Source organism: Pseudophryne corroboree, chromosome 7 (assembly GCF_028390025.1).
Source record: "Pseudophryne corroboree isolate aPseCor3 chromosome 7, aPseCor3.hap2, whole genome shotgun sequence".
In the NCBI taxonomy this organism is placed as follows: Eukaryota; Metazoa; Chordata; class Amphibia; order Anura; family Myobatrachidae; genus Pseudophryne; species Pseudophryne corroboree.
In genome coordinates, this window is record NC_086450.1 from 270,634,072 (window position 1) to 270,651,538 (window position 17,467).

Sequence of the window (17,467 nt, forward strand, 5' to 3'; positions counted from 1 at the left end):
CCAAGAGATTGTGGTTCCGGCCTTTATCTCTTCTGACGTGACCCCCAAAGAGCGATCTTTGGATGTGTGGTAAGGGCTCTCCGTATATATGTGGAGAAAACTACCTCTATTAGGAGGTCATATACCCTGTTTGTACTATTTGGTTTTCACAAACGTGGCTGGCTTGCGAATAAGCAAACCTTGGCTAGATTGATTAGAATGGTGAATGCACAAGCTTATGTGCAGGCTGTACTCCCAGCTCCTGCTGCTATTAAAGCCCATTTTACTCAGTCTGTTGAACCTTCTTGGGCTGCCTGCCGTGGCATGTCCATAGAACAATTGTGCAAGGTGGCTACGTGGTCCTCTGTGAACACATTCATCAGGTTCTATGCTTTTGCTACTTCCACATCCCAGGATGCTTCCTTTGGACGCCGGGTTCTTATACCCGCTAAGGCACGTCCCCTGCCATAAGGAACAGCTTTAGGACATCCCTCAATGTTTTCCCTGTGGAACACAGTGTACCCCGCTGCAGAAAAGGAGAGTTATGGTAGACTTACCATTGTTCAGGGCCGTAACTACGTGTGTGCCAAGTGGGCTTGGCACACAGCGCAGTTGCCCTGAGGGCGCACGGCCAGCGGCATGTAATGAGTCAAATTGACTCATTTCATGCCGCCTCTGAAGTCCGCGTCGTGCGCCGCAGCCGCGCTGGATAAGAGAGAAGCGCCGGAGGCAGCTGAGAAGGAGGAGGAGGGAGGGGGACTGGAGCCGCAGCAGCGCTATTTCATTGGTAGTAAGCGCCGCTGCAGCATCCCCCTCTCCTTCCGTATAGGCTGCCCGGCGCTGCTGTGGATGCTGGGATGCGGTTCCTCCATCCCAGCATCCACAGCTGCGCCAGGCAACCAATACGGAAGGAGAGGGGGATGCTGCAGCGGCGCTTACTACCAATGACATAGCGCTGCTGCGGCTCCAGTCCCCCTCCCCCCTCCTCATTTTCCGATGCCTGCACACTGCACAGAGGGAGATGCCAGCACGAGGAGCCTGTCAGCGGGGAGAAGGTAAGTATATCCCTCTCTCTCTCTCTCTCTCTCTCTCTCTCTCTCTCTCTTTCTCTCTCTCTCTCTCTCTCTGGGGGACACCGTCTGCCATAATGTGTAAATAGGGGTCCTGGCTGCCGCAATGTGTAAAAAGGGGCCCTGGCTGCCGCAATGTGTAAAAAGGGGTCCTGGCTGCTGCAATGTGTAAAAAGGGGGATTGGCTGCCGCAATGTGTAAAAAGGGGGCCTGGCTGCTGCAATGTGTAAAAAGGGGGACTGGCTGCCGCAATGTGTAAAAAGGGGGACTGGCTGCTGTAATGTGTAAAAAGGGGGGACTGGCTGCCGCAATGTGTAAAAAGGGGGCCTGGCTGCTGCAATGTGTAAAAAGGGGGACTGGCTGCCGCAATGTGTAAAAAGGGGGACTGGCTGCTGCAATGTGTAAAAAGGGGGACTGTCTGCCGCAATGTGTAAAAAGGGGGACTGTCTGCTGTAATGTGTAAAAAGGGGGACGCTGTCTGCTGTAATGTATAAAAGGGGCTCTACCTGGTGTAGTGGCGCTACTGTGCAGCGTAATTTGAATAATGGAGACTACTGTGCACCGTAGTATGAATTGCTATTATTGTGTGGCCACGCCCCTTCCCCGTGAAGCCACGCCCCTATATATTTTTCGCGCGCCTACGGCGCGCACTGCCCCTATCTTGCATGGGGGGGCGCCACGGTCGTTTCTTGCACACAGCGCTAAAATGCCTAGTTACGGCACTGCCATTGTTAACTCTCTTTCTGCGAGGTACACTGGGTTCCACAGGACGCCCACCCAGACACACCTAGCTTCTATGGGTTTGTATGGCTTTAGCCACTGGTCCCTTCTCCTGTCGTGAGAATGTGGTTCTATGTGACTAACATCTGCCTTCTCTCTTACCTGCTCCTACATTGGACTAGTTAACGAAACTAAGCTCACTGTGCCTGAAGGCGGGGTTATAGAGGAGGCCCCACAATGCATCCTGGGACAGCCTAAAGATTTAGCCTGTTGGTGCCTGTCTGGATTAAGATCCACTCTACACCCGATGTTTTCCCTGTGGAACCCAAGTGTACCTCGAAGAAAGAGAGTTAACAATGGGAAGTCTACTATAACTCTCCTTTTTTTTTTTTTTTTAACCCAACCCTGACTTGTACTTCTCAACAACTTTGTCCCTGACTTGTTTGGAGAGCTCCTTGGTATTCATGGTGTGATGCCTCTTGCTTAGTGGTGTTGCAGCCTCTGGAGCCTTTCAGAAAAGGTGTGTTTATACTGGCAGATCATGTGACACTTAGATTGCACACAGGTGGACTTAATTTCACTAATTATGTGACTTCTGAGGGTAATTGGTTGCACCACAACTTTTGAGGGGCTTCATAGCAAAAGGGGTGAATACATATGCACATGACAAATTTTCACATTTTTATTTGGAAAAATTATTTTTTATATATATTTTTCTCATTTCACTTCACCAACTTAGACTATTTTGTGCAGACCCATCACATAAAATTCAGATTAAAAAAAATATGTAATTACAGGTTGTAATGTAACAAAATAGGTAAAAGCCAAGTGGGGTGAATACTTTAGCAAGGCACTGTACATAAATGTACCTGTTTTTTGTTCTAATTATCAGGGAAATCTTATCGCATAGAATAGCTAAAATATCATGTGAGTTGTCATGACCATTGGTCGGCATAAACTTGCAATCAAGAAATGTAGTAATTGTGGAAAACATTTCTCCTAAAGTACTACAAAAAAGTAGTTTGGGGGGGCTATTAATGAAAAGAAAGAAAGAAAAAGGAAGAGAGAGAGAGAGAGAGAGAGAGAGAGAGAGAGAGAGAGAGACAGAGAGATAATGGCCTAGACTCCATATAAAGTATTAAATAAAACTGGTATGGTCACGTCTAAGCTCCAGGTAATGCAGATGACATACTGCCTTACCTGAAATACAAATTTCAGAGGGATACAATAATATTATATGCCAGTTAGCGATAACATTAAAACCACTGATAGGCTAAATGAATAAGATTGATTATCTAATTTCAATGGCACCTATCAAGAAGTGGGATATATTAGACAGCAAGTGAACAGTTGGATCCAGAAAAAATAGGGAAGCATAGAAATCTTAGCGACTTTGACAAGGACCAAATTGTGATGGCTAGACAACTAGATCAGAGCATCTCCAAAGCAGCAGGTCTTGAGGGGTGTTCTTACATAGTTACATAGTTAGTGAGGTTGAAAAGAAGCAAAATACCCATTGGGTACAACCTGTATTCTGTGTTAAGCTGTTCATATTATAATGCACCTGCTGAAGTAATGGTTTAGTACCAATTGACAACTATGGCCCTCATTCCGAGTTGTTCGCTCGGTATTTTTCATCGCATCGCAGTGAAAATCCGCTTAGTACGCATGCGCAATGTTCGCACTGCGACTGCGCCAAGTAACTTTACTATGAAGATAGTATTTTTACTCACGGCTTTTTCTTCGCTCCGGCGATCGTAATGTGATTGACAGGAAATGGGTGTTACTGGGCGGAAACACGGCGTTTCAGGGGCGTGTGGCTGAAAACGCTACCGTTTCCGGAAAAAACGCAGGAGTGGCCGGGGAAACGGTGGGAGTGCCTGGGCGAACGCTGGGTGTGTTTGTGACGTCAACCAGGAACGACAAGCACTGAACTGATCGCACAGGCAGAGTAAGTCTGGAGCTACTCTGAAACTGCTAAGTAGTTAGTAATCGCAATATTGCGAATACATCGGTCGCAATTTTAAGAAGCTAAGATTCACTCCCAGTAGGCGGCGGCTTAGCGTGTGTAACTCTGCTAAATTCGCCTTGCGACCGATCAACTCGGAATGAGGGCCTATGATTCTTACCACTCCCAGATATTAATGTCATTATGTTAAATGCTATAACCCTGGATACTTTTTCCAGTTTAAAATTTGTCCAATCCGTTTTTAAATGCATTTACAGAGTCTGCCATTATTACCTTCTCCGGCAGGGAGTTCCAAATCTTTATTGCCCTTACCGTGAAGATCCCTTTCCTACGTTGTGTACAGAATTTACTCTCCTCTAGCCTCAGCGAGTGCCCATGTGTCCTATACAGAGTTATTTTAATAAACAAATCCCCTGCTAACTCCTTGTAATGACCCTTTACATATTTGAAGATATTAATAATGTCCCCTCTTAGACGCCTCTTTTCTAGTGTATACATATATAACCTAGTAAGCCTTTCCTCATACTCCAGTGCCTCTAACCATTTAATCAATTTAGTAGCTCGCCTTTGAACTCTTTCTAGTTCCCTGATATCTTTTTTTATGATATGGTGCCCAAAATTGAACACAATATTCATGGTGTGGACGTACCAATGATTTGTACAGTGGCAGGATTACATCCTTCTCAGTATGCAGTAGTTCGTACTTCGTACCTACCAAAAGTCCTAGGAAGGACAAATTGTGAACTGGTGGCAGGGTCTTGGGTGCCCAAGGCTCATTGATGTGCATGGAGAGTAAAGTCTCGCCCATCTGGACCTATCCCTAAAAGAGCTACTGTAGCACAAATTGTTGAAAATGTTATTGCTGGCTATGATGAAAAGGTGCCAGAACACACAGTTTATCACAGCTTGCTGCATCAGAGGCTGTATAGCTGCTGACCATTCAGAGTGCCCATGCTGACCCCTGTCCACAGCAGAAAACACAAACAATGGGCACATAATGTCCAGAAGGGGATCATGAAACAATGGAAGATGGTGGCCTGGTCTGATAAATCATATTTTCTTTTTTTACATAATTTGAATGGCCGGGTGTGTGTGCATCATTTGTCTGGTGAAGAGATGACACCAGGATGCAAATTGTGAAGAAGGCAATCCAGTGAAGGCAGTGTGATACTCTGAGCAATGTACTGCAGGAGGAACCGTGGGTCCTGGTTACTTTGACATGGACCACCTACCTGATGCTAACAACTTGGTACCAGATACCACCGGACACCTTAGGAGGTCTTGAGGAGTCTATGCCTGGATGGGTCAGATTTAAAAGAAAGCGGGGGAAATACACAATATTAAGCAGGTGGTTTTAATGGCGTAGCTGATTGGCATATGTGTGTCTATATTTATGCACTGTATTACTTGCCCTGTACTCTTCTCTTGTTACTCTGGGCTCACAACATCACTAAAAGGACCAATCCATTCATGTGTACTATAGTGAATGGTGGCTGCACTTTAAATTAGGTATGTGCTACAGTAGACTCTGCCACAGCCAAGGGGGGTGTAGGCTGCACAAGGGCCCCCTCCCTTTTTAATCGACTCTTCAGATAACCAGATATAACTCCACTACTGTTATATTTAACAACACAGTTACATAGATCATCACAGCATGATAATAAAATAGACATAACAATAACACTACTGTATACAAAATGGCACACACATAAGGGAACACATAATAACAGAAGGGAAGCATTACTAGTGGCCAGAGCATCTTGGATACACTTACCAGCTCCGGTTTACCTGCTTATCTGGATGCTTGTTCATCACAGGCACCAGATTTTAAAGGACAAACATAGGTATTAGTTCTTTCCCAGAATCAGGAATTTCAATTTCCTCTTTCACAGCAGTCCAGTCCAGCAGGAACCACACTTCCCAATCAGTCTTGTCTCCCAACAATCTCTGCCAGGTCAGGAATCTTATGCCTACAAATGAGAAGTGAAACAGAATAGTGCCTTTGCAAACATTTGCCCTCTCTCACGGGGTGTTAACAAGACAGAATAAAATGTGACTGATGCCAGAATCCCAACACCGCTTGGGAGACTGGCACCAAAACACCGACAGCTGACATCACAAAGGTATGTATTGGGGTAACTGTTAATGTTAGGCCAGGGGTGGTGGTGGTGGGGGGTGTCGGGTTAGGCACTAAGGGGGGGGGTGTTAGCCCTAACCGAGCCCCCCTCGAGGGCTAGCCCTAGTCACAACCCCTAGAGGGTTAGGGTGGGGGGTTTAAAAATGTTGGGGTGTCGGTCATTTGACCGCCGGCATCCCAACGAGGGGTATTTCATACTGAACCCTGGGGATCATACTATCAACATTAATACAGTATGTTAGGTTTAAAAAGAAACAGGCTTAATAAACAAATAAAAGGCATTATATCACATCTCATAGTGCATTAATCAGCAATTCATTTCTTTTGTCAGTACAGAAGAGGGCCCAGATGTGTCTTAATCTTCATCAATTGTGCTTGGTGCCCCCACGTCTTTCTACAACTGTATTAAAGAATAACTTTAAATTGATTCTTTGAAATGGCACAGAAATCACATTCTCTTTAGTGATGTTTATAACTGCACCTAAATAGGAAAGAATTCGCTTTACAACACAGGAGCTCTGTAAGTGAAGACATTGGTAATTAAGCAACCATGGAGAACAAAAAGAATAATCAGGGGTTTGATAATGAAACTTTTGATTAATGCATCCCAGTTGGTACCATAATTACATTATGTCAATGTCTGTGGTGATTACAGTGTTATCTTATTTAGCTTCTGAATATATAAATTCCAATTCTCTTTAGTTTGCCAGAAGTATTTACCTCCTGCAATAAGGCCTTTCTTTTACAGTACTTATATCAGGAATGGAAGAGTAGCATTAATGGTATACATATAGGCCCTCATTCCGAGTTGTTCGCTCGCTAGCTGCTTTTAGCAGCATTGCACACGCTAAGCCGCCGCCCTCTGGGAGTGTATCTTAGCTTAGCAGAATTGCGAACGAAAGATTCGCAAAATTGCGAATAGAAATTTCTTAGCAGTTTCTGAGTAGCTCCACACTTACTCTGCCACTGCGATCAGTTCAGTCAGTTTCGTTCCTGGTTTGACGTCACAAACACACCCAGCGTTCGCCCAGGCACTCCCCCGTTTCTCCAGCCACTCCCGCGTTTTTCCCAGAAACGGCAGCGTTTTTTCACACACACCCATAAAACGGCCAGTTTCCGCCCAGAAACACCCACTTCCTGTCAATCACACTCCGATCACCAGAACGAAGAAAAATCCTCGTAATGCCGTGAGTAAAATACCTAACTTTTGAGTAAAATAACTAACCGCATGCGCTCTGCGAACCTTGCGCATGCGCAGTAAGCGACTAATCGCAATATAGCGAAACTCGGCAACGAGCGAACAACTCGGAATGAGGGCCATAGTACCTGTTTTTCCTCGCACCACTATGGCAGATTTCTTGTGCTTTACCATATGATTACACCAATATCCATAGCACTGTCTTTTACTCAATATGTGGTTTCAAACTAATGTCTCATCCATGTAAAGTAGAACAACTGTGTTGAAGTTCAGGTGAAACTCAGAAAATTAGAATATCGTGCAAAAGTTCATTTATTTTAGCAATTCAACTTAAAAGTGAGATATTTCAAGCCTTTATTTGCTATAATTTTGATGATTGTGGCTTACAGTTTAAGAAATCCAAAATCTCAGAAATTAGAATGTTACATAAAATCAATAAAAAAAGGATTTTAAATACACAAATGTCGGCCCCTCTGAAAAGCATAATCATGCATATGTACTCAGTACTTGGTTTGGGCCCCTTTTGCATGAATTACTGCCTCAATGCGGTGTGGCATGGATTCTATCAGCCTGTGGCACTGCTGAGGTGTTATGGAAGACCACGATGCTTGAATAGCAACCTTTAGCTCTTCTACATTGTTCGGTGTCATGTCTCTCATCTTTCTCTTGGCAATGTCCCATAAATTATCTATGGGGTTCAGATTAGGCGAGTTTGATGGCCAATCCAGCACAGTAATTCCACGGTCATTGAACCAGGTACTTGGTACAGGTTTTGGTACTTTTGGCAGTTTGGACAGGTGCCAAGTCCTGCTGGAAAATGAAGACAGCATCTCCAGAAAGCTTGTCTGCTGAAAGAAGCATGAAATGCTTGGCTCGATGATGCCCGATAATTGGATAGTGTGTACTAGTGTACCTATACATTTTTACATTTCGGAGTTATCCTGACAATGGTAGCAATTTTCTAGCAAGTGGAAGGGCCTGATATTACCAGCACACACTAAGCGGATGTTGGTTTTTTTTGAGTTCACAATTTTCTACAACACTATCTGAATTTGCATATGTGCACCAACAAAAAGGATGAGGAAATCAGGATAAAGGGGGTCATTCCGAGTTGATCGTAACTCAGACATGCGGGGGGACGCCCAGCACAGGGCTAGTCCGCCCCGCATGTCAGTGCCGGCCCTCCCCCCTGCACAAATACAAAAGCATCGCACAGAGGCGATGTCTTTGTATTTGAGGAGTAACTCCCGGCCAGCGCAGCTCCTGCGGCTGGCCAGGAGTTGCTCCTCGCTCCAGCCGCAGCGGCTGCGTGACACGTCACGCTGCCGCCGCGGCCCGCCCCCCACAATAGTCCGGCCACGCCTGCGTTGGCCGGACCGCTCCCCCTAAACAGCGGCTTAACGCCGCCGTTCAGCCCCTCCCGCCTAGAGGTGATCACTAGGTAACGAAAGCTGCCATGCGCCGGCGCACTGCGGTGCCGGCGCATGCGCAGTTCTGACCCGATCATTGCGCTGCGACAAACTGCAGCGAGCGATCGGGTCGGAATGACCCCCAAAGTACCATAGGAAATATGGGCAGATTATTGAGACTGCACACACAATGTACAATATTGAAGCGTTTTGGTGATAACTTTTGCCAAGACGTAGCTGAGCATTTCTACAGTACTTAAAGCTATATATCTATTTAGGGATCTGGTCGGGATCCCAGCAGCCGAAATACAGATTCTGGAATCCCGACACTGATCGAAATCCTGGTGCCAGCATCCCGACAACGAGCACCATCCCGGCGCTGTTGTCCAGGATCCTGCCGAGAGCCAGGTAAGTCGCACGGTGGGGGGGGGGAGTTGAGGTTTAGGTTTAGGCTGCAGGGAGAGGGCTAGGATTAGGCTGTAGGGAAGGGAGAGTTACACTATACTGAATTAATCATGCATTCTTTTTATACAGTCACTGCTCTGCATAAAAACTAAAACAAAACACCTCATTCCTATTGGCTTTACAAAAGTCACATGCATACCATGTAAAGTTACAAATGACAGTGATGAACGAAGCCTTGTCTGTTGAAAGTAGAACAAAGGATGTTGCTACTATAACAGTTATGCTTGCAAAATAATGTAGACATGTAATGATTGCAAATATACAATAATTTATGGTTTTCAGCTACATATCATTATATATCATTATACTTTAAATTAGCATACCTACTGTACACGCTTATTTGTATTTGGATGTATTGACAGAAAACTGAGTGGATGCAATTATGTCACATCATACAAAAAAAAATAGCAAATGGAGCAATCTTTCGTGTTATTGTTTTTCTGAGAAGAGTCAAGAAAATAAGTAAATGGTGGAAGGAAGTTAAATCCCTTTAATCCTGTACACATCAGCAGAGATTAAAGCCTACATGTGCCCACTGTATATGTGCTGTGTGTTGGTTGGTCAGTCTCTGTGACAAGCTGTATCTGACAGTCTCAGGTCATGAGGCAATGGCCAGGAACCAATTAGTATGTTTCTTCTAGTGTTATAATTTTTAACAATACATTTCTTTATAGTAACAATCTTTTACTAGTATGCTCTCTTTTCTACCATCACAGACACAGAAGCTGCTGGAGACAGAGCAGTGATCTAGTTATCATATTAAACATTATAAAATAATAATAAAAAATACATTGTTCTTTACTTTTAATAAAATCATTATATTTCTAAAGTAATCATTGTATTTCCATTAAGGAGGATTTAGGGGATTTTTAAAGCTTGGTATAACATGTTTTTTAAACGATATAGGGGGGTATCCAATTAGAGGTGAAACAACATTGGGTGCGAAAAATTGCCATTTTTTTTTGCACTTTTTTAGATGTTTCACCGATATTTTTTTACAGGCTATCCAATTTGGAACGCCTGTGAAACAATGGGTTCACTATGGTATGCCGGCAGTCGGGTTCCCGGCAACCAGCATACCGGCGCCGGGAGCCCGACCGCCGGCTTAACGACAGTTTGGTGAGCGCAAATGAGCCCCTTGTGGGCTCGCTGCGCTCGCCACGCTACGGGCACGGTGGTGCGCTATGCGCGCCACGCTATTTTATTCTCCCTCCAGGGGGGTCGTGGACCCCCACGAGGGAGAATAAGTGTCAATATGCCAGCTGTCGGGATCCCGGCGTTGGGATCCCGTCAGTCGGCATACTGAAGACCACCCGAAACAATAGCTTTAATCCCGAAAACACACAGGTTCAGTGAATCCTATGTGTTTTCGGCAGAAGCAGCTGTTTCCAGGGATTTGGTTTAGCCTGCCTAAGGTAGGTGAAACAAAATCCCTGATAAACCGCATATCGCGCTGGCTTGTCGGGGGTAATTAGATAGCCCTCGGTGGGACAATTGGCCGTGGTAAATTACCATGGCTAATTGGATATCCTCCATAGAATTTGTTTAGTCACTCTTAGAAAGGAAAAACGTATTCAAGGCAAACCTACCACAGCACGTAAATTCAAAAATGTTCTGGTCATTAAGGAGCAAATTAGTCAGGAAGGGGTTAATCTCAGACCAAGGCAAATAATGCTACAAATATTTTTCTTTGTGAAATTCTTTAAAATTTGAACTGGGCTAATCATTTTATCTATATGCAAAACATAATGAACAATTTATTTATTATTACCAGTTATTTATAGAGAATATTTGGCCATTCACTTTGGTCCCTGCCCCAGTGGAGCTTACAATCTATATACCCTACCACATGTAAATGCACACACATTCATGCTAGGGTTAATGTTTGTTGGGATCCAATTATCCTACCAGTATATTTTTGGATTGTGGGAGGAAACCGGAGTACCCAGAGGAAACCCACGAAAGCACAGGGAGAATATACAAACTCCACACAGAGACATGGTGTGAATCGACCCCATGACCCAAATGCGAACCATTTCACTATCTGTACTGCCCACAACAATTGCCCTTGTAATGTTTTTCCTCATTTTCATTTTATAATATTAGAGTATAAACTAAGCATGAAATTTTATCTTCTAGATGCAAACAAAAGAATGGAGTACAATTTGCAAACATCAGAACATACCCTGTTCAGAAGACTTTTCTCTCACCAGTACTTTGGGGGAGCCAGTGAAAATTCGAGCATGGAACATTGCTGGTTTACCTTCCGACAGCTTTTCCATTGACAATGGCATTATCATTTCGTAAGTTATGGCTCTTCTGACAGCAAGTAAATGTTACATAAATGAATACCAAGGAACATTGGGCTAGATGTAATGCTGCCCTGTGCAGGATGCCGGCTGAACTCTGACGTTTTTTAAAGGGGCAATTACTTACAAGGCTTGGTTTGCCTTGTAAGTGATTGGCCCTTTAAAAAACATCCGAGTTCAGCTGGCATCCCGCACAGCCGTCGAACTCGGACGGCATTACATCCAGCCCAACTAACTGGTCCATAGAAAAACAAACAAATGCTTCATCTAGCAGTCTACTGAATTTATGGCATAGTGTTTTTTGTTCTTCCTGTTTTTTATTTTCTGTACGTCTTAGTTTTAGCCTTATGTATTTCCATTGTATTTTGGTAAGCTTTCATTAATAACAAAAACACTGGGAAATATATGGCTAAGATTTGGTAAAACCAAGCACAAAGTCTGAATACATTTTCTATGCATATTGCTGATGTATCATTTGTGCTTATTATCTTTCTGCATTTAAAAGTTTTTCATTCGCAGTGGTGGAAATCTGTCTGATAGCAATGTTATAGAAAGATTGCTGCACAGCTGGCAAACTCATTACAGAGCTACATGTGTGGTAGCTTTTTCTTCATTTTTCATTTCTGATAGTAATGAATTTTTCTAAATAACTTTTGCAGTTACATTTACAGTGTATTGTCATTACTTTTCACTACAACTTCTATGAGCAGGCAAATCCACTCACTCTACTTTCAACTTCATCTAAGATTACAGAAATACATTAATGGCACAGAAGGATTCTGAATTTAAAGTGGGCCTGGAAAATATTCTGAAAGTGGACTTGTGTTGTAGGTGTGGACATACTCTCAGTATGAATATCAAAATATAAATCAAAAACTCTCGATGTCCAAACCATTAAAGCATCCCACCAATTAGCTTATGTGAGATGCAATCAATGTGAACACATAGGCACTAAGGGAATAAACTGTTGAATTGGGATGACACCATGAGTAACAAAAAGTTCTAGCACCTACGGACTCCACTGCATCCCACAAGGATTCTTCGGCTACCTTTTCCCTAACCAGTGTGCATGAAAAATACAGTTAAGCAGTGTTGTGAGAATTGTGTCTGTTTTTTTTTTTTATATTTGAAATCTCCTCAAAACACCACTATCATAGTGGTCCCAATCTAGGCCTGTATTGTTCTTGTCTTCTGCAAAGTCTTGCCCAGGATGATCTTCTTTTTAAAACAATCATCTGTAATATCCAGCAACCTTCTCTCCGCTTTTTATAGCTTCATAACCACTGTTTGCCTTATCTACAGATCTCTGTGGTTTCCACTGTGGATTCTGGTGGCTTATTACTGGTGGAACATTGGAGGCTGAGGCATCAAGGCTTTTTAGGGACAGACTCTCCTCAATCTTTCTTCTAACTGGAGTGGCTTTTGTGGCAGTAGGCACCTCAGGGGTTGTTACCATCCTGTTTGTTTATTTTCCTTTCAGTGGGTGGGGGTTTCTATGTTTTCAAAGGAGATGTAGAGCAACTTCTCAGAGGTAGTAGTCATGCTAATTCACTTCCTAGTGCACAGAACTACTCAAAGCAATCTTCCTCCTTGTCATGCTTCCCCAGCTGTCACACAACCATCAGTACAAAATGTCTGCCCTGTTCTGATATGTGATAGCCTTAGAAGAACCCCAAGGTTCTGTCTGCTCTTGGCTTACTGGCTGATGCCAGCACTCATTACCCTTCTGCTTGGGAAGTGCAACAATTTTGTCTTGCAGATGCAGGTTGACAGAGGTTACAGGATTGATCGGAACAGAAACCCTTTGAGCAGGTAGTTCCAGGCTCTAAAAAATAGTGTGAGGCTGCACACCCCCACAGTCTAGAGAGAAAGTGACTCTTACAATCCTATCTCAGACTCTAGCGGTAATTCAATGTTCCCAATCAACATCCCACTTTCCTAACTGAAAGAAATTCAAGTGTGGCTTGTCAAAGCCCTGAACATTCCTGACTTCATTAGGCAGTAACGTCACAGAATTGTAACTCTTCTCAGGATTATAGGGATCAGAAATTAATAATGAATAAAAATTCAATAGATTTAAGTGCTTACCTAGAATTATTGTATAATTACAAATGATGATAGCCCCCCAAAATGCTCAGTTTAAAATCAGATTATTGTTATTATTTTTTAAATTATCATCATCATCCTTATTTATATGGTGCTCACATGGGTACCATAGCGTTGTGGAAGGATCGTCCACTATGTAAAGGGCCTGGTCTTGAAAATTTTGTGGAGATTTGGGGAGATTAAAATAGCAAGCAGGGACAGAATCAAAATATCACCTTGGCATTGGGGAGGTTATGCCAATGGAGAGGGGAGCCTTGGGAAAGGAAAAAGATAATTTTAGTTTTTGAGAGATTAAGATTTAGGAACCGGTGGGACATCTATACAGAAACAACCTGCATGTAGCAGCTGATATGGGAGAGGACTGGAGAGATCATGGGAAATCAGGTAGATTTGGGTGTCATTTGTGATTTTATTATTTTTATTAAAGCTGTAGCATTTTAAAGAACATAGTTCTAACTATGGGGTCTATTCATGAAGCAGTGAAAAGACTGGAGAAGTTAGCCAGTGGAGGAGTTGCCTATGGCAACAAGTAAGCTGCTACTGTATGTATAATTTTATAAATTACACTTGATAAGTGTTACCTCAAAGCTGATTGGTTGCCATGGGTAACTTCTCCACTCTTTTCACTGCTTTAAGAACAGACCCCTTAGTTTGTACAATGTGCTCTAAAATGCTAACGCGTCAATAAAAATTCTGAAATGGCAAGTGACACCCAAATCAACTTGTTCCCTTGGTCTCTCTCAGTTGATATTGGAGGCTAAAGAAACTGATGAGTTTGATTACGTGTCCTCTCAATAGGGGCGCAGTGGGTATGACTTGCAAGTTGATACTGCAAAAAGTGCTTCCCACCTGTAAATATTTAGTTTATGTTGGCTCTCAGCAAAGTGTAACCAGTCAGGCTTGTGATGGCAAAGATAAGAGGGGCTAATATTTTATGCTAGAAGCATCCCAATTGATCTTTTCTTTCCATGGGGCCTAATTCAGAGTTTTATGCTAATGCAGTTACAATTAGATTTCTACGCTACGGAACTGCAAGTGAAGCTGCCGACCAGAAATGAAAAGAGCCACCACAGGAGCGATCGCAAACCCATTTGCAACTGTATGCACATTCGGTAGCGTACATGCAACAATAAGGAACATCGACTGCTCAAGTAGATCTATGGCTACACAGACTGGCCAGGGCAGTAGCGACGCAGGTGCCATGTTTCTCTGCGTATATGGCCAAATGGTCACTTCCTCTCAATCACTATTTAAAGACATCCTCACTGCGAGTGGAAATGAAAAGGCTTCTTTACACATGTGCAGTGCATGTGCAGTCTGCCAATAATCGCTCAACTGCGAAAACATTGGCATAGCGTACAACTCTGAATTAGGCCCGATATCACAAGTCATGTGACTGTAGTTGTCATTATAATCTAGGATAGCTAGCAAACTGTAAATCATTGATAGAATTGTGACACCTTAGCAATGCTATGCCATTGTGATGGGAATATAGAAGACATCGAATTTCAATAAACACAGTTGAATCAGACATGTTTCATATCAATCTGATATTAGGCAAAACAGATTTGTTGTGGCTTGTAATGATATGCATGAAACTAGTTTTTGTGCAAGCTTAACACACAAATGGACATTTAAAGCCTGAAACAAATAGAAGTGATCACCCTTTGTTTTTCTGTAATGATAAAATCATTCAATTAATTTATTTACTTCTACTGCAGTATCTTTACTTTTGTACTAAGATGTATTCTTTAAGCATATGGTTTTCATTGTAAAAAAGAATGACAATCTTATTAAATTGGTTAGTGTTGGTTGTTCACGTTCAGCTCTCTGCAGGATTTTATTTTCCTGCCAGTCACCTACCGCTGGTGCATGCATTTAAATGTACAACTTATTTGGCTCTTCATTCTATGAGGTTAACAAATTTAACTTGCAGAGGCTTGCTGCTCTAGAAAATGGTAAATATGCTTGTTTAAATGGAGTGTGAAAAATGTTTTTGTATTGTTTTGTTTCTGAATGGATAAACGGTTTATTTTCCAATATCCTTTAGTTATTATAGGTTGCAAACACAACAGGGCCAGCATTAATGTTATAAGTCATGAACCGTGGAAGGCAGCTGGAGTAAATCCACATAAAAACATATGGCAATATACAACTGTATCAAAGTAGTAGTAAGGGCCAAGTGCTGTTGTGCCATTATAATACTCATTGCGCAGTTATGGGGCCGGATGTAATGATGTCCGAGTTGGCAGGAGGTGCGGGTTCCTGGCCAAACTCTGACTTTTTCTTTTTTTTTTTAACAAAGCAATAATTTACAAGGCATAGTTTTGCCTTGTAAATGATTGTCACTTTAAAAAAAGTCCGTGTTTGCACCACTTGCACGCCCCTAGTTACAGCCCTGTGTGGGCAATATATAATCAGTTATGACTTAGTGGAAGACCTCATAGCCAAATGTAGGAGTGTACAGGTACTGTATCTGGGCTGGCAGGGAAAGCGGGAGACTTGTCCTCCTTTCTGCAGGGCCGGGAGTGCCACACGATTTTTGGGAGAATCCCGGCCGTTGCGGGAGAGTAGGCAAGTATGTTCTTATTTCTGAATAGGGCTTTCGATTCACCCAAGCATATACACGGTCGAGTCACATTATTATGACCACCAGTTAATACACAGAGTAACCGCCGTGTGCAGCACGGACAGCAGCTAGACGGTTTGAACTGTTGTTTTAGACACACGTCTGGTAGCTCCTAGGTTCATTTTGACAGTGATCTGCTCCACTGTAGCATATTGGTCAGCCCTCACGTACCTTCGTAGCCGACATTCACCTCTCAAATCAATGACATGTGGTGCTCTGCAGTTTCCATGTTGTTTATTCGCAATGGTGCCATTTGTCCAGTCACAATAGACCTCCACCACAGCAGAACGCGAATAGTTAGCAAACTGCGCTGTTTCAGAACTACTGTCACCCTTTTTTGCAACTCTGATAAATTGTCCCTTTTACCCATGACAGCAACGAGTGATATGTGTGCAGATGGCCTATCGTAAGCTTATATACCCTCCAAACCAGCACACGACATGTGACGTACTTTATGGGCTACGTGCTGCAGATGTCAAATGTAGAGGTGGTCATAATAATATGACTCGACTGTGTATAAATCAAGGCATGGAATTAGTCATGTGTTTTATTTATTATTATCAACCATTATTATATAGTACACACATATTCTGCAGCGATTTACAGAGAATAATTAGTCATTCACATCAGTCCCTTTCTCAGTGGAGTTAACAAGCTTTATTCCCTACCACATATACACATACACATATACACAGTAGGGTTACATATTTTTTTTGTTAAAAGCCAATTAACCTACCACTATGTTTTTGTAGTGCAGGAGGGATCCCAAGTACCCAGAGCCATCCCTCACAAATACAGGGAAAATATGCAATCTCCACACTGATAGTGTCTTGGAAGCAATTAAACCCAAGATCTCAGTGCTGTGAGGCAGCAAGCTAACCACATCCCACTTTGCAAGCCAAGCTTTAAAATAGGTTTAAAAGCAAACCTATTTACTTATGTTGTTTGTGTGTCATCTTACTAGTGTAGCTAATCACTTTTTCCACATTTTGTTATGTTGCAGCCTTATTCCAAAATGGAATACATTCAATTTTCCCTCAAAATTCTACACACAATACCCCATAATGACAAAGTGGAAAGAGTTTTTTTTGAGATTTTTGCAGATTTATGAAAAATGAAAAACTAAGAAATCACATGTACATAAGTATTCAAGGCCTTTACTCAATGAGCAGCTTGGCCCATTCCACTTTGCAGCACCTCTCAAGCTCCATCAGGTTAGATCGGAAGCGTCGGTGCACAGCCATTTTCAGATCTCTCCAGAGATGTTCAATTGGATTTAAGTCTGGGCTCTGGCATTCACAGAGTTGTCCTAAAGCCACCCTTTTGATATCTGGCTGTGTGCTTAGGGTCGTTGTCCTGCTGAAAGATGAACCGTTGCCCCAGTCTGAGGTCAAGAGCACTCTAGAGCAGATTACTCTAGAGCAGGTTTTCATCCAGGATGTCTCTGTACATTGCTGCATTCATCTTTCCTTCTAT

General features: G+C 42.8%; 1 protein-coding gene across 1 annotated transcript in view; it reads left to right on the top strand.

Annotated features, from left to right (window-relative positions):
* Window positions 1-17,467, top strand: part of DNAH7 (dynein axonemal heavy chain 7) — a 1,092,938-nt gene that overhangs the window by 865,119 nt on the left and 210,352 nt on the right. Inside the window, exon 46 of the mRNA XM_063934143.1 lies at window positions 11,087-11,250. Coding sequence (XP_063790213.1) covers window positions 11,087-11,250 — 164 coding nt within the window. The remainder of the gene's footprint in view (window positions 1-11,086; window positions 11,251-17,467) is intronic.